A 25,804-nucleotide genomic window follows, 5' to 3' on the forward strand; every position below is an offset into this window, starting at 1 on the left:
CTTTTGTCCAAGGCTTGCATAGAGGGATCAGATCTAGTAGGAAAAGATTCCCATTTGACAAGCCCACGGTAATTCCAGAAATTCCAAACTGAACTAGGACTGCACGCTCATAAAATATTCCTTCTACTGCCTAAAATGTAATCCAAACCAAATCAATATTATTGTAATAAGTAAAACCTCAAGCCAGAACTGAACCCTCTAGAGACGTGTTTCCCAGGAAATCGTGGATGTGCAGTGTCTTGTAACAAATACAAAGATTTAAGATAAAATAAGACCATCCCTTGAGCTACAAAGGTAGGACCCAGAAACTATTTACTCCTTGCAATTCCCTTCATGAAGAACTCTAGCACATCCTTAAAAGCTGCATAGGAGGAACATTTTTTTAAAAGTCTGATTTGCTACATTTCATCAGGTGCCAAGATCCAGAGCAGCCCTGGAGAGCAGGTTGAAAGGTGTTAGACAAATCCCATGATGCTTTTCGATTGCTTACCTCGTTTTCTGAGTTCATCTGATTTCTTTTCAAGTCTCCAGAGATCATTATTGCCATGCTGGAGACCATCAGAAAAAATGAGCATCACCTAGAGAGAGATGAAGCAAGAGAAGGGGAACATTTGGCAGCTAAAAATTAACTGGAATAAGGAAGGAATAAGAAAAGAATGTCAAGATTTTGGACCTAGTACTTACCTTTCCATGATCTTCAGAGTAATTAAATACACTCCAAAGTGATTCTAGATCAGCCACTTGAAGGTGAGATGGCCCGCTGACTACAGTGTGCCTCAGATTTTCCATCATTGTTTTTTCATAGATCTGGAACCTGGATTCAAAATGGCTATCAGTGTTTACCTTAAATGCTATACTGACTTGAGGTTTTCTCACACAGCTCACACCTCTTAAGGAACTGATAGACTCTAGGAGGCCTGGAAGGTAAGATTCAAGGTGTGGCTGCCCTTCAAACAAGGTCTGGCCTCTCCGATGGGTCGAGATATCAAAGCCCACAACAGTATCCACAAAGCAACCTGGAGATAGAGGAGGAAATAATCACCATTAATGTACAGATTCAAGGCAGAAAAGGAGGGAAAGGAAAGAAGGAAGGAGAATTAGCCAATTACAGAATTATGGATTTCTTTTTTTTTAAGAGTTCAATTTTCTCGATTTACAATAATAATAGAATTCTGATTCTAGGGTCTACTCTCCATCCACTAGGTCATCTACCTGCCTGTGGGTATAAGGATTGCTGAGAGGACACGAAATAGAAAAACTGGTCAATCCCCTATTCCCCATACCTCACCTTTGTGCCAGGAGAATTGGTACAAAGGGACAGACTGATGACAGCTAGATGGTGATCCAGCTGAGGGTAGCTCACTGTCTCTGCCATAGTTTTGAGCAGGTTAACTAACTCTTTGTTCCTCTCTCAGAGCACAATCTGCTGATGAGTAAGAAATGAGGAAGAGGGATGCCATGGAATACTGTGAGGGAATTGGAGACTGTCAAGATGTCCAATAAGACTTGTAAACAGCAGTGGGAAATGGGGACACTTACTCTTTTGCTGACAGTTGCGACAGATTTCCCGGGTGACCCTTTTTTTCACATCTTCTTTCTTCAAGTTATCAAAGTCAGGCACTGTGATGATCTTCTCAGGGTTGTGGGTGATATGGAGCAATTCATAATTTCGAACATTCCCAATCCCCAAGGCCACGATACACACCCCAAGCTCTCTCAGTTTTGCCACAGCCTTGTTCACCATGGAGATGCTACCCTTTGGCCTCCCAGATACGATGACAAACAGTATCTGAGGAACTCCAGCCATGATCCTGCTCCCAGAAACAAATGTGTCCTTCACGAAGTGAAGTGCATCTACTAGCCGAGGACTTCCACTGCGCTTCAAAGAAGCCAAAATTTTTCCTTTCCGCTCATCTTTATGCAAAGTATCATTCAGGTAAATTATTTCTTGGTCAAAGCTGCCTAACTGGGACATCCCAATGCGTGTGTTTTGGGGTGAAACATCAAAATTATCAATGATGTCTGCCAAAAAATGAACCATTTTGCCGAAATCCATATGAGTTACTAAATCAGAGCCATCGCAAAGGAAAAAGACATCTGCTTTTTGTATGCCACAAACTGAAAAAAGAAGGTGACAAAAATTTATATTATATATGTATATAGTGAAAGAAAGGGATAGAAGGGAGGGAAAGAAAAAAGGGTGAGGGGGAGTAGGTAATACCTTTTTAAAAATCAGATGTCTCATGGATTCCACAGATGACCCCCTTCCTCCCCCCCCCCCCATCAAGGAGCAAAGTTGGGTGAAAGAAGAAAACTTGATGCACAGAGAATGAGGGGAAGGGAAAAAGAAAAATGAAAATAATAATAGTATTTTAAAATCTTTAACATTCGCAAATCACTTTACAAATAACTCATTTGATCATCTTAACAATTCTGGAAGGTATATACTATTAGTATAACCCCAATTTTACTCATGAGGAAACTGAGGCATACAGAGTTAACTTGCCTGCATTACACAACTAATAAGTGTCTGAGGCCAGAGTTGAACTCAGGTCTTTGTGATTCGGGCTAATTGCTTCCATTTTAAAATGACTATGCAGACAGTTAAAATGGAAAACCAAGGACATCACCAAATGAAGGGAAATAAGATGTGACAAAAGCATATAATTATTGGAAACCCTTCTCAGACACTTATTGGTTGTGCAAACCAAGCTTTGTTATTTAAATTTTCTGACTCAGTTCCCTTATTTGTAAAATAGGAATACTAGCACCCACCTTGCCAGGGTGTTGTGAGGATCAAATGAGATGTTAAAAAAAATCATCAAAACTTATAGAGTATTTTTCAAACTCAAAAGCTATTGGTTTTTATTTGAAGTGGTTGTTCATATGGCAGTGCTCACTAGAGCCATTTTTACTATGAAATGTGGCCCCCCAAATAGGAAGGAACTCTGAAATTCTCCTGTTGATTTGCTATTGTCGAGTTCCCCAAGGCATTTGATGTGAAGCTCTTCTAAGGAAATGAATTAGGGGTTATAGAACTGGAAGAATTCTTAAACATCAACTAGTTCAATCACCTCATTTTACAGATGGAGAAACTGAGGCCTAGAGAAGCAAGGTGACTTTTTTCAGGTCCTTTTTGAAGCCAAATTTAATGCTCTTTTCACTATGGTGGTAATTCAGCGAGATTGGCTACCGAAATCTGAGAATGCACTAAAGGTATTCACGAGGGATGCACAAAATTGCACTAAGAGCCCAAATGCTTAAAGGTGAATTCAATTTTTATAAAGATGATAAGCATCAACTCTGTGTAATATACTGGGAGATAGCAAGGTTAAAATAAAATAGTCCTTGCCTTTAGGAGGGTTGATTGCTTGTTGGAATGAAAAGCTGGTGAAAAGCTAATCTGTCTCCAACTTCAAACCTTCTCAGCTAAGTTTGGTCTCAAACTGATTAATGATGTCACAAATCAACTGGATTAACAGAGCTCACAAATGGAAATGTAACAAACTAAGGATAGAGAGGCAGACCTATGGACATGTCTTTCTTTCAAAAGAGAGACTCTAAAATAATGGGGACCTCTGACACCCATGTACAAATTGAAAGTAATTTTTCTTTTGTAGACCTAGAGGATTAAGAAATGAAAGGAATGGAATCATAGCGTTAGGGCAGAAGGAATCCTAGAAGTCTTAAATTCCAGTTCCCTCATATCACTAATAAGGAAATTGAGGCCCAAAGGGATTGAACCAAGATCACAGGGCTAGTGTAGGGCAGCCATAGTGTCATTGTTTCATATTTGTCTCAGGCACATCTAGGAAGTGATCTTTTGAAGTAGCAACTTACCAACAAGTGAATTTTCACAAGCTTTTTTCTCAAAGGGGAGGTAGAGTCCTTTTAGTTTTTCAAAATTGTCTACCAGGAAGTAATTGTTTTTTGAGTTTGTTATGTCTAAGAGTTCTTTCTCAGAAGCACTCCCTACACCCACTCCATAGATGATGATGTTCTTATCTCTCAGTGTCTGGGCTGTGCTCTTAAGCTCGTCACTATCATGAGATTCCCCATCAGTAATCACAATGAGCATCTGCTTTACACCTCTCTTGGCTCGACTGCCACGTTCCTCCGTAAATAGCTCGTGAGAGCTCTTCAGAGCCTTGGCCGTGTAAGTATTTACTCCCTCTCTCTTGTATTTAAGTCCCTCAATGATGCCTTCCTTGGTGTGGTAGGTATTAAGGTAGAAGAGGACTTTAGGGTTATCTCCATATTTGAGGGCTCCAAATTGAACCCGGTCTCTGCCAACGTCCGCCTTGTTCACCAAGTGCTTCGTGAAGTTTATCATGCTTTCATGCTCATTATGGCCGATACTCGAAGAATCATCCAGCACAAGTACAATGTCTAGCATTTGAAATTGTTTGCATTCTGCAAGAAGGAAAAAGGTTTCATAATAAAGTTATGTAGTCAAAACCCTACAGCATCTGCTGGGAAGAAGCAGCTTTTATGGAAGAGAGTTCTATGCGCAAAACATGGGAACTAAATAGATAATCCCAGAATTGGAGGAAATCTCAATTGCTGTACAGTCCAACCCAGAGTTAAAAAAAAAAAAGGGACTCCCACCATAAAATACTGTACAAGTGTCACTTAACTATTGCTAGTCTAGGAAGAGAGAACCCGTAATCTCCCAAGGCAGCTAATTCCTCCTCCTTTGGGCAATTCACAATATTTTCCCAAGATCAAACTTCAAAGTATTCTTTGTGACTTTCACCTACTGCTTCTTCTTCTGTATCCTGGGGTCAATTTTTTAAAGATCTACTTCCACAGATCAACCTTTTGCATATTTGAAGAAAGCTGTCATGTCCACTCTGGATTTTTCTCCATCCCTAAATTCCTTCCATTTACCATATAGATACCTTTCCTTTGCCTTCCTCTGGACATCCCCATCCACTGGACAGCACTATGCTGTGTTGTTTCCGAGCTGATAATTGAAGAAAATCTAATTAATACTAACTGAAGGTCAGTATTTGAAATCAGATATTTCATTTGTTCATACCCAGAAAAACATATCTGAGAAAGGAAAACATGGCCACATGGTTAAATATGCCTCGTGTCTGAAATGTTCGATTTACAGAACTTCTGGTTCAGTTCTTTAATCTGTGGCACTCAGGATACTCCATTGCATCCTCCCTTTCTCTCAGAACAGGATGAGTCTCATTGGGTAAACTAAAATGCAGAGTTGCCATTAATTTGTATGTTGACTGATGTGTTCTTTGCTCTCTTTAGTTAGCTACCAATGAGCTTAATGCTACATGTTTTATAAATAACTATTTGCTGCTATTAAAATAGAAAGACATGAAATGGCTTTTAATTATAGTTTGTTCTGGGACCTCAACTGAAGAATAAATGTAAAATCTTTAAAACTAGAAAAGGAGATCTGCATTCAGATCATCTATGAGAATGCAAAGGTAGAAAAGAAGAGGAGAATTTAAAGGTGAAGAGAGGTGCCATTTTTCCAACCTCAACACCATACTGTTCATGATTCTCTCCAAACATGTCTATGTATTTCAATACTAGATCAAAAGATATATCTTCTAAGACTGTAACTAACTGTTAGAAACATGTTGGGAGACATCAAAGCCAGATTTGGGGTCAGTATGGCTTCCCCCACGATGTTTCTCCCTTATGATATTTTGATGTTGTTAAGTTGTTTTTCAATTGTGTCCAACTCTTCATGAACTTTATTTGGGGCTTTCTTGGTAAAGATATTGAAGTGGTTTGCCATTTCCTTCTCCAGTTTATTTTATCATTAAGGAACTGAGGCAAACAGGGTTAAGTGATTTACCCAGGGTCACTTGGATAGTAATGATTGAGGCAGGATTTGAACTCATTAAAATCAGTCTTTCTGATTCCAAGCCTAGTGCTCAATTATTCACTGTGCCATTAAACTGCCCATAATTTTTTTAGCTGTTTTTCAGTCATGTATAACTTTGTGGCTCCATTTAGGGATTTATTGGCAGAGACATTGGAATGGTTTGTTGTTTCCTCTTCCATTTCATTTTAAATATGAGGAAACTGAGACAAACATTATTAAGTGACTTGTCCAGAGTCACACAGCTAGTAAGTGTCTGAGGCTGGATTTGAACTCAAGAAGATGAGTCTTCTTGACTCTAGACCCAGCACTCTATGCACTGAACCACCTAGCTGCCCTTTATGATATTACTTGGCCAAATTCTTTATTCCTAATACCCATGGTCACCAGAGCCTTGGTTAAAAACATAGAATGAAAATAATTGAATTTTTCCAAAGGCAGCTTTAATTAAGTCCAAGGACTGGTACAGAATTGTGAATTCTAGCTTATTATCATCATGATTGTGATTTTTATTATTATTCCAAAAATCATTTAAGAAATATTAACATCCCATGTTCTAGAAGACTACATTCAAAGTCATTTAAGTGAAAATGGGATCACTTGCCATAGAGAGTGCACATATCAAAAACCAGCTTATCTTCAAGTAGTTTTTGGTTATCAAATTTCTCAACATAATAAATCAAGTTTGTATTTCCAGTGATATCCTCTAGGAGAGATGATTTTGCCTGGAAGACCGCAACCACGAGGATAATGACTCCTTTATTCCGAAGATCTGAAGCTCGTTCTTTAACTGTGTCACTTGACTTCCCATCAGTGATGAGGATGAGAAACTTCTTGACACCAGAACGTCCTCCATTCAAGGGTTCAAAGTAATCAGAAACAAATTCCAGTGCTTTTCCTACATAGGTTTTATTTTTAATAGGATTCATTCTGTCAATTGCATCAAAAATGTCATTTTTGGTCATGTATTCAGTGAGCCCAAATTCTTTCTTGGTAACGTTGCTGAACTGAATAACACCAACATGTCCTTGATCAATACCAACGTTAGTCTTGTCCACCACGTTTTTCACAAATGTCTTTATTGTGCTGAAGGTAGAGGCTCCTATGCTCTTAGAACTATCCACTAGAAATATGATGTCTGCCTTTTTGTCTTTACAATCTGTAAGTTATAAAGAAAATGGTGTTAATTCAAATGACAGTTTGCAAACTAAAAAGATAGCAAAAATAAATGCCATTTAACATTAAATCATGTCATAAAAATCAACTCAGATTTTTGATACATTCTCTCCTTCAGGACATGAGGGTTATTCCCTAATACACTAAAACAAGGAAAAGCATTCTGAGGGTCAAAGGATATGAACAGCAGGTTTTGCATAAAGAAATCAAAGTTATGTATATTCATATTCTAAATAACTATTGATTAGAGAAGTGCAAATTAACAACTTTGAGATGCCACCTCATAAGTATCAAATTGACTAAAATGATAGAAGGGGAAAATGAGAAATATTTGAGGGAATATGGAAAAATTGGGGTACTAATACACTGTGGTAGAACTGTGAACTGATCCAACCATTTTGAAGAACAATTTGGAATTATGTCCAAAGAGTTATAAAACTGTATATTCCTTTTGATCCAGAAATATCATTATTAGGTATGTTTCCTAAGGTGATCAGGAAAGAGGAAAAGAACCTATATGTTCTAAAACATTTATAGCAGTTCTCTTTGTGGTGGCAAAGAACTGGAAATAGAGGGGATGTCCATCAATCGTGGAATGATTGAACAAATTTTTGTATATGCTTATGATGGAATATTACTGTGCTATAAAAAATGATGAGCTGTTTGATTTTAGAAAAATATGGAAATATTTCCAAGAAATTCGTGAAGAATGAAATGAGAAGAACCAAGAGAATGTAACAGCAATATTGTTTGAAGAATAATTGTGAAAAATTAAGTTATTCTGAGTATCATAAATGCTCAAATCAATTTCAAAAGATCTAGGAAGGAAAATGTTATCTGCCTCCAGAGAAAGATAGGTAGAATATATAATATTTTAATATTTATATAATATAAAAAGTAGAAATATGTATACTATGGTTTTCCATATACATATAAAATATACATATGCATGTGTGTATGTGTTAAATGTTGGCCTTCTTTAGTATAGGCTGGAAAGAGGGAGGGAGACTGTTTGGAATTTAAAATATAACAAAAATAATTAAATTAAATTTCAAAAAAAGTATTTGGGGCAAGGGGAAGAAATAAACAAAAATACCTTAGGGCCTGGAAGAGTATGTGCTCTATCCAAAATTAATCATTTACTCCCAAGGAGTATTTGATGTAAAAGAAAAATATTATTACATATCATCATTCTATAACATTTTCTTCTTTTTAATCATAATTTTTCTTTTCAAAATACTTACAAAGATAGTTTTTAACATTCACCCTTGCAAAACCTTGTGTATCAGATTTTTCTCCCTCCATTCTCCCCATCCCCCTTTCCAAACAGCAAGTAATCCAATATATGTATAACATCTTTTTCTTGAGTTTTCCAAGGACAGATCATAAATCTACCTTGAAAAGTCAAAGAATCACAAAATCTTGGAATTGGGAGTAAACCCGGTGAAGATCTTATTCAACCTGTGTCTGAACAAGAATTCTCTATATAACATTCCCAACAAGTATCATCCAACCATTGCTTTAAGACCTCTGAGAAGGAAGAGGCCATTAACTTCCTAAGCAATCCATTCTGCTCCTCGTTATGAACGATTCTAATTGTTAGGAAGCTTTTCTTGTCATAAAATCTGAATTCTCATGTTACTATCACACCTATCTCATAGCTAGATCAACTGTTATCTGGAACCCATTTATGGAGAAATATACGGGGTGAAGTGATGTCTCTTACCTTTTTCTTGGCAGATGATCTGCACAACTTCATCTTTTATGCTTTTTAAGGAGTCAAAATTATATACAAATTTAACTCGGTCCTTTGACCCCGCTATTTCTTCCAGCTCTTTTATATTAGCTCCTTTGACGCCAATTGCATGAATGATAACGTCTTCCTCCCTTAGCCTCTTGGCTGGTTCTTCAACTTCGTCATCAGACTTTCCATCGGTCAAGACGAGAAGGTGACAGGGGACCTTGCTGGACTGCTTCTTCCTGGAATTCTGGATTACTTGGAGCATGAAATTCAGGGCTGCCCCTGTATTTGTTTTTTTATCCATGTGTCGGATATTGAGAATGGCTTTGCCCAAGTCCTCCTTGTTAGAGTATTTGCCAATGCCAAACTCCTCTTGGCTTGTGGATGAATACTGAACTGCCCCAAACCGAACCTTCTCTGGGGCAACGATAAACATTCGTGTCACTTCCATCATGAAATTCTTGATTTCGTGGAAGTATTTTTTAGTGCTTCCTGAGCCATCAATGAGAAAATAGATATCAGCCCGTTCTGTTTCAATGCAGCCTACAAGGAAATAAAAAGTTTATGCACTGTTAATGTTGGAATATTTGGAAAGAACATCTAGGGAGAAACATCAAGGCTTTGGAAGTTTTAAAGAAAAGCTTCTTCAGCCATCTTTCTGGATCTTTCACATGACATGATATATAGACATGGACAAGGGGATCATTTAAACCTTGCAGGTCCTCTGCCACCCTAATTGTGAACTAAAATGCATTTAAGAGATAATTACAGATATAGTCAGCTGTCCAGTTGGGAAATTAAGTTTTTTAAAACAATCAATTAAGCATTTATGAAGCATCAACTCTATGTCAAGTACTGTGTAAAGTATCAAGGATTCAAAGGCAAAATTAACTATTCCCTGCCCTCAAGGAATTTATATTATCTTTGGGGTTACAAAATATACACAAGTAAGTATATATAAGATATATTTAAAATAAACATAAAGCAAAATTTTAAAGTTTTTATTCATTTTGGAAAACAAAAATGGAATGAAAAGGAACCTAGCTAAAGCCAAAATGCTGGTGACAAATTAGTTGGTTTCCAAATAACTTTATCTCCTAATTACTTTTCCATAATTTATAACCATGAAAATTCCTAATTATTCAATCCTACTGAGTGTATAGAAAAAGATTTTTCCTTTGAAAATCTGCAACATAAACCATTTAAATAAGAAGATTTCAAAAAATCCATTCAAAGAGAGTGGTCAGTTGGTTTTCAGAGGGCATATAAAAAGACAATGCTGGATCAGAAAATTCCTACCAAATTGCTTCAAAGAATTCTCCGTATCAGTTTCCTTGATTTATTTTTAAAATTTCCTGGCTGGGCAAGGTATATGTTAAACCTTAGTATGTTGTGGAGTTTTTTAATCATCAAGTGATTAAATTAAATCAAATTTAAGATTAAATACAAATACCACAATCAGACTTAGTTATTAATAATTTTCAATTAATTTAATATAATTAATTCAACACATAAGAATTCTTAACTTTTATTTGGGAGTTAGACAAATCCTATGAGTCCCTTCTCAGAATAAGGTTCTTAAATGTATAAAATAAAATATATAGGACATCAAAGGAAATAAGATTATCAAGTTTTTTTAAAAGTTCATAGATCCTTCCTAGGTTGAGAAGCTTTTGCATTTACATATTTCTAAAGTAATTAGAATACTTTATAAGATTATAAATTGCAGAAAAGGTAGGCCTTCACTGATAGAAGAAATTTCCTCATCTAAAACTCCTTACATCAGTGAAATCATACTTTGAGTTCCTATCCACTGATATGTCCCAGTTGACTTAATAATTCCCCCTTTTTCAGATTTTTGATTACTTCTAGTTCAGGGGGTTCTGGATGGGGAGAATTGTACTTACTAATAACTGTTTCTATTGAAGATCTCTGAATGTATATTTCTTTTCATATTTATTACTGATAATATTTTTAGGGTTTATTCCCAACTAAGGGATTATTCCATCAAGGGGTATGCCAATTTTCTCTTTAGGTTTATTACCTTCTGTTATAATTGCTTTTCTCCTTTTTTTTTTTTTTTTTTTTTGCTAAGGCAATTGGGTTTAAGTGACTAGCTAGGAAGTAGTAAATATCTGAGAGATTAGATTTATAACTTTATAACCATAACTTTTAACCATAATTTATAACCTTCTGTATGCTTTTCTCCTCCTCTTCCTCCTCCTCCTCTTTCTTCTTCTTCTTCTTTTTTTTTTTTTTTTTTTTTTTTTTGCTGAGGCAATTAACCATAAATTGGAGTTAAGTGACTTGCCCAGGGTCACACATCTGGGAAGTAGTAAGTGTCTGAGAGACCAGATTTTTCTTTCTTAAATGAATTTTTAGTGTTATCATTTGTTTTTCTATCATCTAGATTTCACCCTGTCTCTTTCCTCTTTTTGCTTTTCCTTCTCAGAGAGTTAGTTCTTATCACAAAAAAAAGATTGCTTTTCAAAAATTAGACAAATGGATATCACATTACTTGCTTATTCAAATGGGTAGGAGAAGAATTACAGTGAAAGAGAGAATTAGGAACTCAAGATTGTAAAAACTAATGTTAAAAAAATTTAAAACATGGCGATTGTAAATATATATATATATATATAAATTTGCAATTTTACTAGCAAAGAATGAGTGTCTCTGGTCCTTAACAACCTTGCCAACATTGTTTCCTTGAATTTAATCATCTTTGCCAAGTTTATGAGTGAGATGGTATCTCCAAGTTGCTTTAATTTGTATGTCTCTCTAAGCTTAAATAGTTTAAAACTTCATAATTTTTAAATTTTTTTTTAAATTTAATTTATTATTTTTTTTTTGCTGAGGCAATTGGGGTTAAGTGACTTGCCCAGGGTCACACAGTCAGGAAGTGTTAAGTATCTGAGGTCATATTTGAACTCAGGGCCTCCTGACTTCAGGGCTGGTGCTCTGTCCACTGCCCCACCTAGCTTCCTCCAATATGGATAATTTTTTAAAAAGAAACAAGATTAACAATCACTTGAGGTAGAGAGAGAGAAAAAAAAAAGCAAAAAGAGGTGAATAAAAGCCAGAAATTAAATAAAGTTTCAGTGGTTTAAAACTGTGCTACACCTGTTGGAATATCTTGTATTCTTTGACCAATTTCCATTGTGGGTGGGGAGAGACAGTTCCTTTGTGAACAAGCAGTTTTAATAACAACTCTCCAAAACTAGATATCTATACATTTTGTCTGGGGAAATTGGAATCAAAGTGATGGCAGAATGAAATAGAAAAGATGGAGCCGGAGGCATACCTGTCCTATAACGTTCGGTTTGTTCGTGTTGGATGGACGTCCTGTAGTCTACTTCATACTGGAGCTTGTTTAGAAAAGTGACACTATAAGGTTCTAGGTCTGCATAGCTCTTCTGGATGGAAATATAACGATTTGGAGGGTAAGACACTATCTGTTCCAGCTGAGTGTTGTTATAACCTTCAATGCCAATGGCAAAGATGGAGACATCCTGCAGTAGAAGGTCCTCAGCTGCTTCTATTACCTCATCTTCTGATGATCTGTGAGTGATGAGGACGGCTATCTGACGCACGCCCTGGGCCTTCCTGCCTTGGGTAAAGACTTCTTGGGCCTTCTTCAAGGCTTTCCCAACGTAGGCGCTCCCTAACTTCACAGAGAGACTCCGAATGGCCTTTACAATGTCAGCACGGCTCATAGGATCTCCCAGAGAAGTGACCACTTCTGCTTTGTTGCTGAACCTCAATATGCCTATCCTGGTACAACCCCCCCTCACATCCATGGAGGCTGTGATGTTCTCCAGGAACCTCTGAAGGTCTTCCAAGCTTCTTCTGATCTCAAAGGATTCATCCAACAGGAAGACGATGTCAGCCATGGAATCTCTTTCACACACTGTGAGGACAAAGGAAGAATCCAAAGGTTAATGGAGTCTCCTTATTGACTTCTGTGAAGGTAGCATTCAGCTTCTTGAAAGACGTTATCAAAGTAAAAACTACTTAAGTTCATTTGATATTTGGAGTTTAAAAGATCTGGATTCAAATCCTGCCTCTGCTTATTAGCCATGTGACTTTGGGTGAGTTACTTACTATTTATTTTCCTGAAATATTATGACTCTGCGATCATAAATGATGGGTGAATTGCAAAAAAGCATTGGTTCTCTCTGTCTCTTCTCTCTCTGTCTCTGTCTCTATAGCATTGGTTCTCTTAACACAAATCACATATTCTTGAATTATTGTCAATCTCACAGGATTGTTATGGGGCCAAAATGATGAGAATATAAAAGTTCATCAAATAGATATAACTTGTCCAAGGTCACATAGCTACTAAATGTATCTCAGGCAAAATCTGAACTCGGGTCTTCCTCCCAAGTCCAGCACTTTAACACCTATGCCCAAAAATGTACTAATTACCAATGTGGAAGTCATTTCTAAATCTGTACACTAACTGTGTGCAGTAAAATTGGATGATTCTCAGCAAAATTTAAAAACCAAACCAAGTTGGAGGATATTTTTTTCATACGATCACAGATTTGGACCTAGAAAGATTAAGATTAAAAAACAAAATAATGCAATTACAGCAGGTCCAACCCCATATGTAATTCTGCCAGATGATGATCCCTTCTGTCAGAAAGTATTGTAAATGGACTCATACTCTAAATTTGCATTGCCCTTTGTCACTATATTGTCTCTTCTTGGCAAGGAGATTAGATGAGTTTACAGTGAAGACCCAGATATTCATGTAGTATCCAGGAAAAATGGAAAGGATCTTAAGCAAATTTTAGTCCATTTACATTTTTTTAATCATATAAGGCTATTATCTGATAATGATATGAGGCAGTTAGATGGCATCACAATGCCGCAAGGAATACAGAAATGTGAACCCAATATACAGCTTTCAAATTTTTTAATGAACTCTGGTTTCTCCATGGAATTAGACAGTTCCCATATAATTTTTGTCAGTTTACTTACCCACATCATCAACATCTTGTATGCTTTCCTGGTGCTTTATCGTCTCCTTAATAATCCTGGTCATGTTTTCTGAAAATGTGCCCACATTTCTGACTGACCTAAGGTTATAGTGAAACTGAGAAGTGGCCATGGCTTTTAGGTTTTCTTCCGAAGCGTCTTGTAATCCCAATGCAATGATTTTCACCCCATCTTTCCGCAAGGCTTCTGCAGGTCCTACCACATCATCCTCAGAGTGGCCTGAAGCCAGGACAACTAAAATCTGGGGAAATAGTTTTTTATCTCTTTCATTTGCTGGTCCTGAGAAATAGGTCTTGTGGACTCTCTCTAGAGCATTGCCTATTCGCAGGGACCCGCCAATATAGCCAAAGTTCTTCTTGAGGTGGTTCAACATGGCGGACTTGGTCCTGAAGGTGTGCAGCAGGAACTCCTGGTGTAGATCGTCACTATACTGGGCGATACCAATCCGGAACTTGTTGGCTTCAATGGGCAGACTGCTGATCATCTTGTTTAGGAAGGTTCTCACAAAGGGGAAGGACTTACTTCCCATGTGATCAGAACTATCTACCAGGAACACAACATCGGCAAACTCAGGACCTGCAAACCCCAAGTCAGAAACAAAGAGGAAAGAAGAAAAGAAAATTATTCTAAGACTCGGATCCTCAAAACCATAGGGCAATATAATGCTTACTTGAGAAGCATATTGTCCTTTTGAATACAGACCCTAAATGGGAAAAAAACCACATTATTCCGTGGTGATTAAATCCTAGAAAATTATCTTTAATATTTTTTCTAATTTCCAAATTGAAATTTAGTATTAAAAAAAAGAGTAGAGAACAGGAATGCCCACTAATGGGGGGGATGGTTAAACAAATTATAATTTATAAATGTAATGGAACACAATCATGTTGTGGGAAATAATGAAGATAATGGTTTCAGAGAAACCTGAAAGACTTGTGTGAACTGATGTAGGAGAAGAATTTATAACATTAACATTGTAGAAATGAACCAATTTTGAAAGACTTGGGATGATAAATACAATGATTCATCATGATAGAAGAGGACTAATGATAAAGAATGTTGTCCACCCCCTGTCAGAAAGAAGACAGACTAATATGCAGAATGAGATGCCCATTTTTGGACATGACCAATATGGAAGACTTGTTTTCCCTGATGATGCATATTTCATATAGGATTTTGTTGTGGGTTTTTTTTCTTCTCATGGTGGATGGGCTGAGGGGGGAATGATAGACTAAGGAGAAACAGAAATGGGGGGAAAGACACATGATAATTGAAAAATTAATTGACCCATTCAAGCCAACAAGTTCCATATCATAGTGGACCAGGGGTTGGGTATTGAGAAAGGCTCATTTTTTTTCTTAATTTTAAGCCAGTGACTTTCAGAATTCATTTACCATCTGGAACCACCAATCTTTGATGTAGCATTGAAATTAAGCCAAGGTGGTATTGTTCCAGAGGGAAAGAAAACCATAGCTCAATGACCAAAGAAATGGATTTTGAAATCCACCCCATGGAAATCTTCCCAGGGGCTTGGTATTTTAACAGTTTGCATAGACTCCCTCGTCTATGTGGATGGAAGAAGGGAGGTAATATTGTTCAGCTATGGAAATGAGTCACCTTAACCATGCTGAGGAATAAACCAAATATACAAGAGTCAGGAATAGGAAGGGTAACTTCCGCCCCCAAAAAACCCAAGAGAGCTATTCTCTGTTGTTGCTGTTACCTAGTATCACCTTACAGGTGGTTGCTCAATAGAATACATTGTAAAATTACTATGTTATATTATATAAAATTAGCAATTGGAAAAATTTTAGGTGTAAAGTGAGATTTTAATCTCAAGAACTTCAAGAAAATTGGGATGTTGGCTTATGGGAGAGATTTTAGAAATCATCTCAACCTTAACCATTTTTAAAAGAAGGTCAAAAGGAAACATTCATTTTGAGAAATATAGGAAGGAAAGCTGAGTCAGGAGCACTAAGATAGAGAGGGAGAAGTGATTGACTTTTTTTTCACTTGTTAAATTTCAGAAGCAATCTAACCTGCTCATTTGGGCATAAATAATAGTGGCTGGTCAGGATTTAGGAGACAACTTAATTTCTGTACTTAGACTAAAGAAAAAATGCTTTTCACTGTGTCTTTCATATTTCACACAAATAATGAATTTTAACTACATCTTTGTTATCTTCTAGTGTTTGGATGTTTTGTTAGTACTGTGTATTTAAAGAGTGCTGACTGTGGTTTTTTTCTTCCTTTTTTAAAAAAAAAAATATACAACCACGTTATCTGATTGTTTGGGTTTTTCCTCCAGAATTTAGTTTTCAGTCCAAACCCACCCCTTTCTTCACTTCTGAAAATATCTGCTTATACATCCAATGGTGACCCATGATAAATATAAAGTATTAGAAGCCAAATGGACAAATACCAGGGTTCTGATGAGCTGATACTCCAAACCACATCATCAAGGTCAGTGAGATTAGCAGCATCTTCATCTTGTAGAATGTTTTTAAACTTGGACTCTGGGGGCAAAATGAACATTTATAAAAGATAAAGATAAGATTACTACATACAGAAATATTAAGCAATGCTGGATTTTTAGACTATGTATGTCAAGAAAGAATACCCTGAGCTGTCATGCGGCTCAGCGGTGGACCACTGGAATATGTAATAAAGAAGAGATAAAAGCATATTTGTAACAGAGGTGGAGAGGTCAGGACTTTGGCCCAGGCAGAACACCAAAGCTTTGAAGATGCAAAAATGTTAAATAAAGATTGTGCAAATGTACAATTGTGACATTTACATCACCTGTGATCTCCTCTTCATGAAATTTAACTCAACTTTGAATACTCAACACCTTCCCAAATCCCTCAGCCTCCTCTCTTCTCTGATTAGTGGTTGAACCACTCAGCTCCTCCCAAAGCTTTTCTCTATAGAGAGCTGGACCTGCACTCTCCAACTCACTCTTCATTGGTGTTCTCCCCAGCATCTTCTCCAGCTTCTTCTTACTCATCTATTTCCTCTAAGTTCCCCTAAGATTCTAAGTTTCTTGAGGTCAGGGACTGTCTTTTTTTTCCCAACTCGTATTCATAGTTTTTGCATCGAATGTTTACTGAATTGAACTGACAGCATTTTCATTCTTTAAGCATCACACAAAGTAGTTAGCAGGAATCATTAGTTAAATCAGAAAAATTCCACATCGTGTTCTAAATGCCTCCACTGCTACAAATCAGGCAAGTCGCTCTCTCTTCTGGTCTTGTTCTGTTCTTCCCTGGAAGATGAGTTCCCAAAAAAGAGCCTTGCAGTCTCTTTGGATCTTTCTTTACAGGGGCTGATGACGCTGAGTTACCTCTAAAAGGTAGTATACTGGAGTTTTCACCAGTAGGGCTAGTGTTAGAATCTCTTCTCTTCCTAAAAAAGAGTATTTATTTTAGGATATATTTAGTGCTGATGGCCCTAGATTGTGAAGTTACTTGTTAGGGTTCTGAAGATTGATCCTGTCCTCAAGAATGTTCCATGTGGGTGCTGTCCATCCTATCCTAACGAAAGCCATAATGATGACTTCAGCCTGTGGTTTCAACATGACCAAGTGAGAACTCATATTCAGTTAACCAAAAGTTCCTTCTATATTGAAAATATTGCAAAAGGTTTCATCAATTCTTTTAAACTGTAGCCAGCTGTTTCTGGTTGCCTTTTAGATAAACTGGGGTGGGGGTGGGGGGGAAGAAAGATAGAAAACTGGTTTAAGTATCAAAGAATTTGGATTTGAAGCTAGCTCTCTCTCTCCTCATTTGCGAACCTTTTCTGGGGAACCTTCCTGAGTCTCAGTTTCCTTATCTATTAAATGATGATGCACCCGAATTCTATTTCTAAATTTATTTCTAATTCTAAATTCTAATTTCTCTTGTAGGTCAAAAATCAAAGCTTTCATGAAGCCAAAGGCACAGTCTTCTGTGCAAATCTGAGAGCCAGCCAATACATTAAATTCATATAAGATTATGTCAGTTCAGATCTCTGAATTCTGATTAGGAATTCAACAACTCTCTGGGGTGGGCCATTGATGAGCCATTCTCTCTCTATATGTATCCCAGGTTGGCAAACTTTAATGGCATCTCAGCCACACATTCTATCCAAAAGAGAATGTGTTAACATGTAGGAGAGCAGTTCGGCTGTCCTTTGAGCCTGCTATTTTCTGTGGGAATATGATGCCTTTCCATTTCCTCATTTGTCTCCCATACAGGTCAACCTTATTGTAATGAGGGAACTCCCAGGTCCTAGAAGTTAAGAGTGGTTGATTCATTTTTAAATTCTCTACAGAGTATTTGATAAACAGTGGGTGTTAAATAAATAGTTGCTGAATTGATTTGAAGAGCTAGAAAGGAATTCAGTGTTTCTTTTCAGTTAAGCCACTGAAATTTGCCCTTCTGTGAAACACAACTTCATTGGAAAATCCTGAGAATTCTTGCAAATGAAATCCTATAATCTTGATGGAATTAAATTTGAATTAAAGTCACCCAAAAGACACTCGAGGGAAGTACAAGATGAGCCTAAATATTCTGAAACACATTACACCAAAGATGAGTGTGAGAAAGGTAACAAAAAGGATTTCATGAGAAAGATGCATTCCTGAAAAAAAGGTGGTTCTATCATGAGAGCAATACTCTCAGCCATGCAGGCTTTATTCTTCATTAGTATCCATTCAAAATCTAGAGATCTAGGGGAAAGCCCCCAGTACATTGGGTGTATGTCTTAGAAAGGATTTATGGGAGGTCATGGATAAATGTTGTACAGGATGAGAAGAACCATAGGATCCTAAATACAGATGAATCTTTAGAGGGCATCTAACTTAAATACCAAAATTTTACAGATGCAGAAACTGAGAGGATGTTACTTGTTCAAGGTCCTTCAAGTAGTAAGTGAGAGAGCATGAGTTGAAACTCAGGTCCTATGACCTCAGATGTTTTACTTCAATCTATTGAGATATAAAATTAAGAACATATTTTGAAAGTTTTTCATTTTTACAAGAAAAATGGCAGGGATTTAACATAATCAATGAACTGAGAATTAGCAGAAGAAAAGGCTGGTTTTCAAAGAAGCAGAGGAACTAAAAACCAAATTGCCAACATTTTCTGGATTATGGAGAAAACGGGAATTAAAAAAAACTCAAGTACTTCTGCTTTATTGACTACATTAAAACCTTTATGTGGATCACAACAAAATGTGGCAAATCCTCAAAGAGGGAGTCTCAGATCCTCTTTACTTATCTCCCAAAGAACCTGTACGTGGATCAAGAAGCAACAGAACTGAACATGGAACAATTGATTGATTTGAGAATTATCAACAATCTCAAATATACAGATGATACTACTCTGATGAAGAATTAAGAAGCCTCTTAATGAGGATAAACAAGAAGAGTGTAAAAACTGGCTTGAAGCTTAATATAAAAACAAACAAATAAACAAACCATAGAATCATGGCAACTGGTCTTTTCACTTCTATAGAAATAAAAAGAGAAGAAGTGGAAGCAGTGTCAGATTTTGTGTTCTTATGGCTCAAAATCATTGCAGATGGTGACTGCAGTCATAAAATTAAAAGATGCTTGCTCCTTGGAAGGAAAGCTCTGGCAAATTTAGACAGCATACTAAAAAGCAGAGATATTACCTTACCAGTAAAGATCCATATAATCAAAACTATGATTTCTTCCAGTGGTAATGTCTACTATGAGAGTTGGACAATAAAGAGAATTGAGTGCTGTAGAACTGTTGCTTTCAAATTATGATGCCGGAGAGTACTTTTGAGAGTAACCTTGGACAACAAAGAAGTTGAATCAGCTAATAATTAAAGAAATTAATTGAAGCTATCTACTGGAAAGTCAAATACTAAAGTTCATGCCAAAATATTCTGGCCACATAATTAAAAGATGAAACTTAATAGGAAAAATCCTGATGTTGGGCAAGACTGAAGGCAAAAAAGAAAAAAAAACAGCAAGGGAGAAGAAAAATTATCTGGAACCACCAAGATATGATATATCCTGTTCACAAACAGGAGGCAAGATGACTTTCCAGTGAAGTTGTGTTTCACTCAAGAAGAGCAAGTTTCAGTGGCTTAACTGAAAAGAATCACTGAATTCCTTCCTAGCTCTTCAAATCAATCCAGCAAATATTTATTTAACACCCACTGTTTATCAGGTACTCTGTAAAGAATTTAAAAATGAATCAACCACTCAACTTCTAGGACCTGGGAGTAACCCTTGTTATAGTAAGATTGACCTGTACGGGAGACAAAAGAAGAAATGGAAAGGGATCATAGTCCCACAGAAAATAGCAGGCCCAAAGGACAGTAGAACTGCTCTCCTACATGTTAATACATTATCCTTTGGATGTAAGTTGTGAAGAGAGACGAGGGCCCAGCGCACAGTTCTGAAGGACACACAGGACTAGTGGGAATGATCCGGAAGAGGATCCAACAAAGGAGGCAGAGAAGGATTGGTCAGATCAGTGGGAGAAGAATCAGGAAAAAGTAGCATCCAGCTCATCTAGAAGAGAAAATCAAAGAGGAGAAAGGAGTGTCAATGGCTGCACAGAAGTTAAGGAAAAGGAGGATTGAGAAAAGGCCATTGGATTTGGCATCTAAGAGATTAATAACTTTGGAGAGGACAGTTTCAGTGGAACGATAAGCTGTATCAGAAGCTGTATTGTAATGGGGAGACTGAGGAGAAAAAGTGGAAGCACCTATTGTACACAGTTTCTAAAGGAGTTTAGCTATAAAATACAGAAAATATATAGGAAGAGAGTTAACAGAAAGGAAGTACCGAGTGAGAGTTGATTTCAGGTTTGGGGAGACATGGACATTTCTGCAGGCAGTAGGGAAGGAGTCAGTAGAGAGGGAGAGACTGAAAATAGGGGAAAAAGTAGGGATAACAGAGACCAGAATATTGAAGAAGATGGAATGATATCATTTGAACAAGAAGAGGGGTTCTTGGTAAGGAGAAAGGCCACTTCAAAACAAAGGTGAAGGAGGAGAGAGTGGCAGAAAGCATCTCAGGGATAGGAGATGAGGAAGAAGAGAGAAAAGGGGGCCCCTGAGGAATGGCCTCAAGTTTTCCTGTAAAATAACAGACAAAGTTCTCAGCTGAGAGGGCAAGTGGAGAGAAGCCATGGGAGATTTGAGGTGGAATGAGAAGTTTTGGAAGAGTCACTTTGAAAGGTGGGAAAGAAAGTGATAAAGGCATGTATGATAGAATTGTCTAGCTGTAGAGAGGGCCGAGGTAAGATTGTATAACGATTAGGTTGTAGTGGAGCCAGTCAAAAAGTTTGTCTTCATTCAGTAGCATGAAAGGAGTGTAGTCACTCCTTTACCTACATGCTGATAAAAGACAGAAAGGATACTTCATTCCACTTAGAAATCCTTAAACCATCTTTGTAAAGAGCAGTGATGGAGCCAAAAGAAACCCAGAAGGCACCAGACTCGATGCATATCTCCATTACTGTCACCTCTCCCAAGACTGGAACATAGTAGGTTCTTAATAAATATTTATTTATTTATAATCAGCTGACTAAAAAATATCTTCAAATGAGAACCATGTCTAGCAGAGTGCCTCATACACATTAGATATTCGTTGAATTTTAAATGAAGTAGAAGTTGGAATATGGCGACTCAAGGCGATTCCAATAGACTTGGGAAGAAAAATGTCATCTGCTTTCAGAGAAAACTATGGAGACTGAATGTGGATCAAAGCATAATGTTTTCATCTTTTATTGTTGTTGTTTGTTTTATTTCTTTCTTGGAGGGGTAGAGCGGAACCAAGATGGCAGAGAGAAGACATGGCTTTCTGTGACCTTCTCTAACCTTCTCTTAAACCAACAGTAGATTATCTGGTATTTCTTTCTTGTGGTTTTTCCCCTTTTTGTCTGATTTTTCTTGCACAACATGACAAATATGGATGTTTAAAAGGATTGTACACATTTAAGGTATATCAAATTGCTTGTTGACTTGAGGAGGAGGGTGGGAAGGAGAAAAATTTGGGATGCAAAGTCTTACACAAATGAATGTTAAAAACTGTCTTTACATGTATTTGGAAAAATAAAATACAATTGAAAAAAAATTTTTTTAAAGAAACAGAATTAAGATGAGCATTTCCCAGGAATTCCTGTACCAGAGAAGATGTTGATCTGGATTATTTTTATTATTAAAAATAATAGCTAACATTTATAGAGCCCTTGCTATGTGTCAGGCACTGTGTCAAATGTTTACAATGATTATCTCATTTGATTCTCACAACAACCCTGGGAGGGAAGAAGGTGCTATTATTATCTTATTTTATAGATGAGGAAACTGAGATAAATAAAAGGTTAAATGAATTAGTGTTTGAGGGCAGATTTGAATTTGGTTCTTCGTGACTCCAGGGCCAAGGCTCTACCCACTGCCAACCTAACTGCCCACAGATGAATCTGCTTGTCTACGCCAATGCTAAATTCTGCAAAGGGCAAGGCTGCCAGAGTGTGGCAAAGTAGTCCAAGCTAACTCGAAGGTCATCTTGTCCAAACCCCTCATCTTAAAACATGAAAACTAAGGATTTGAACCCAGAGACTCTGCCTCCTGAGTTTAACCTAAGGAATTTTTCATTCCACTTCTTCCCAACTCTCCATGAAGCCAAGATGCTTCCTGGTTCACAGAGCAGGAAGCAATGATGGATTGGAATCACCAAGAAAAGACTGTTCTAAGGAAATTAAAACAGGGATGAGGGAAGAACTGTTGAAAGAATTCTCTTGCAAAACAGAAACTGAATGGTAACCCATCTTAACAAAAATGAGCAACTGAAACAATGATGTTATTAGCTGGCGTGTTTTAAATTCAACTTAACACACACATAAGCTTCAGCAGGATTAGATATGATAACAAGAACATCTACATAACACATTTATTGTCCCAGTTGAATCTCATAACAATGTGGTAAGTCCTATTATTATCTCTCCCACATCACACTCCCCCCCTCCACACCTTTACAGATAAGGCAAGGATTAGCTGACTTATCCAAAGTCACAAAGCTAGGAAGTGGCTGAGGTAGGATTTGAACTCAGCTCCTCCTGGTTCCAAGTCCAGAACTCTAATCACTGAAAAACATCATCAGGATTTTAGAGATAGTACTCAATTTATACCTGAATAAGACTCCTTTCTACAACATTTTGCTTAAAGACCTTAGGAACCCATCACCTCCTGCAGCAGTCCCATCTGCTTTTCTGGACGCTTCTAAATATGAGGAAGTTTTTTCCTGACATTGAGCCCAAATCAGCTTCTCTGAAGCCTCCACCCATTGCTCCTAGTTTTGTCCTCCGGGATAAGCAGAATTCCACTAATACAGTTTACAATAAAGGCAATCTTTCAAATACTGAGGACCAAGAACATTCCCCCTCCCCATTCCCCAAGTGTTTTCTTCTCTAGTTAAACAACCCAAACATTCCTTCCCCAAATCCTCATGTATAAACTTGAAGCTCTTTACTATCCTGGCTGTCCTCTACTAGACTCCCTCCAATAGAACAATATCCTTCTTTCTCCTCCTCCTCCTCCTCTTCTTCCTCTACCTCTTTTACCTTCTCCTCCTTTTCTTCTTTCTCCTCCTCCTCCTCCTCATTTCTTTCTTTCTTCTCTTCTTCCTCTTCCTCCTTCTCCTCCTCCTGCTCTTTTCCCTCTATTGACTATCTACTCCAGATAAAGTATCTTTCTAGGTGATGAAGTACAGTACACAGAGTGCCAGGTCTGAAGTCAGGAAGATCTGAATTCAGATCTGGCTTCAGAAATTTACTAGTAGTGTGAGCCTGAGCAAGTCATTGAGCTCTCTTTGCCTCAGTGCCCTCATCTATAAGACCAGCTAGAAAAGAAAATGATACACCATTTCAATATCTTTGCCAAGAAAATCCCAAATTGGGTCACAAAGAGTCAGACATGATTGAAATGATTGAATAGCAAAGTTGATGAAAATATAGAGGTACAACTTGATCCCTGTCTTGAGTAGTTGGAGAGTAGTTGTTCATTTGTTTTTATTCATGACTGACTGTTTGTGATCCCATTGAGGGTTTTCTTGGCAAAGCTATTGGAGTGGTTTGCCATTTCCTTCTCCAGCTCATTTTACAGCTAAGGAATTGAGGCAAATAGGGTTAAGTGACTAAGTGTCTGAAGGCAAATCTGAACTCAGGAAGATATCTTCCCTCTCCAGGTCAGGCACTCTGTCCACTGCACCAGCTAGCTGCCCCAAATCTGAGACCAAATATCAAATCTCTTTCTGACATTGGGTGATTCAGATACTTTAATTCCTATTTGGGTAATTTAGAGATTTCATATTTTTGCAGACCATTTTAGCCTTAGAATTTTTAGTCTTATTAATATACAATAAAGATTAAAAATAATAAAAGGGACAGAGAGGAAAGATTTAGAACACTGTATGTGAGAACTAAATAAGCCACTTTGGCTGAACCATAGATGGTTTGAAGGAGAATAAGATCAAAATTAAGGGGGTCTTGAAAGTTGGAACCAGGAAGCTGTAAATCTCAAAGCCCTAATTATAAAAATATAGGCTTTTAATGCAACCATGAATCCAGGATGGAAACTATCCGGAGTAAACAATTTAAAAATAAGTTCAATATTAAGAATTAGATGAGCCAAAGACTTGTGATGCATCTCAGCTAGTCAGTAATAATGGTAACATTGTCCTCTAGAGATGGACTGAACATTTCCATAGCATTCTCAACAGACCCATATCAATCAGTGCTGAAGCTATTGACCATTTACCTCAAGATTCGCTAAATCTTGAAGATCAAACAGTGATTTTTAAACAAATCTAAGAGCAGTCCAATCCCTGATCAAACTTTTGAGGCCACGAGTGATTTGAAGAGAATATCAAAGCTGAGATAGAGCCACACAAAACTCAATTCATTGAATTGAGGGAAAGTCCACTTTGAAAATCTGAGTTATGGTCTCTGGTCATTTGAATGCCTTTTAACTCTCATGGTAGCAGTGTTAATGGGGCCTAAAAGATAAGCATATGGGAGCATATGCATAGAAGGTACTGTGTATAAAAAATGAATAAATCATTTTTGTGCCAGTAGCTGATACAATATAGTATATCAATCTCCTTTTCTGGAGACTCCTCATTCATGTCATACTAATTGACAGTAGGGATTTCCTCAATGCTCTATTCTTCTTGTCTTTTCTCTTCTGCTACACTATTTATTTATATGAGCTTATCAGTTCCCATGGATTCAATTATTATTGCCCTGCAGATCTGGGTATCCAGGACTCTCTGCTGACCCCAACCTTGAATTTCCAATTAGCTATTGGACATCCTATAAGACTGTCCCATAAATTCAACACATCCAAAATGGAATTCATTATCTTTCCTCCAAAATCGTCCAAATCCCTTAAGACTATTGAAGACATCTACACTATCCCAGTGACTCAGGTGCTGAGTCATCCTTGACTCCTCACTCTCTTTCACCCTTTCCTATCCGATGTATTACCAAGTCCTGTTGATTCTATCTTCACAGCATCTTTCTTATAATCCTCCATTTTTTCCTCTGATTCTATGATCACTCTTGGGCAATTGGTTCACCCAGCTATCAAACCAGTCTTCCTTATGCTCAGGTCTGATCTTTCCCATTCCCCAAATTCCAATAATTCTCTATTACTTCCAGGATCAAATATCATATTCTCTGTTATTCTTTCAAAGTCGTTTATAACCCCTTTCTAGCTTTCCAGTCTCTTACATCTTACTCTCAAGCTCTCTGCCATCCAGTGACTGCCCTCCTGGCTGTTTTTCTCACAAGATGCTCTAAGACCAAGCACTTACACTGACTATTCCCTATGTCTGGGATGCTCTCATCTTTTTCTCCAACTCCTGGCTCTCCTCAACTCTCAGATAAAAATCTCACCTTCTCAAAGAGCTTTTTTCAGACCCTCTTAATGCTAATGTCTTTCTCCAAAGATAATCTCTAATTTATCATGTATGACCATATTATACAGATATATGTATATATGTT

At 37.3% G+C, this 25,804-nt stretch overlaps 1 protein-coding gene across 2 annotated transcripts in view; it reads right to left on the reverse strand.

Moving 5' to 3' along the window:
* The window catches only part of COL6A5 (collagen type VI alpha 5 chain), a 104,413-nt gene that overhangs the window by 69,389 nt on the left and 9,220 nt on the right, over positions 1–25,804 (reverse strand). For both annotated transcript variants that reach the window (XM_031940223.1, XM_031940224.1), the window contains exons 2-10: positions 16,201–16,294; positions 13,761–14,354; positions 12,079–12,684; positions 8,760–9,317; positions 6,462–7,016; positions 3,841–4,413; positions 1,540–2,118; positions 685–1,016; positions 491–578 (exon numbers count right to left, since the gene is read on the reverse strand). In XM_031940223.1, the coding sequence (XP_031796083.1) occupies positions 491–578; positions 685–1,016; positions 1,540–2,118; positions 3,841–4,413; positions 6,462–7,016; positions 8,760–9,317; positions 12,079–12,684; positions 13,761–14,354; positions 16,201–16,267 (3,952 nt within the window). In that variant the 5' untranslated portion in view covers positions 16,268–16,294. The remainder of the gene's footprint in view (positions 1–490; positions 579–684; positions 1,017–1,539; positions 2,119–3,840; positions 4,414–6,461; positions 7,017–8,759; positions 9,318–12,078; positions 12,685–13,760; positions 14,355–16,200; positions 16,295–25,804) is intronic.

This window comes from Sarcophilus harrisii, chromosome 5, assembly GCF_902635505.1.
Source record: "Sarcophilus harrisii chromosome 5, mSarHar1.11, whole genome shotgun sequence".
Lineage (NCBI taxonomy): Eukaryota > Metazoa > Chordata > Mammalia > Dasyuromorphia > Dasyuridae > Sarcophilus > Sarcophilus harrisii.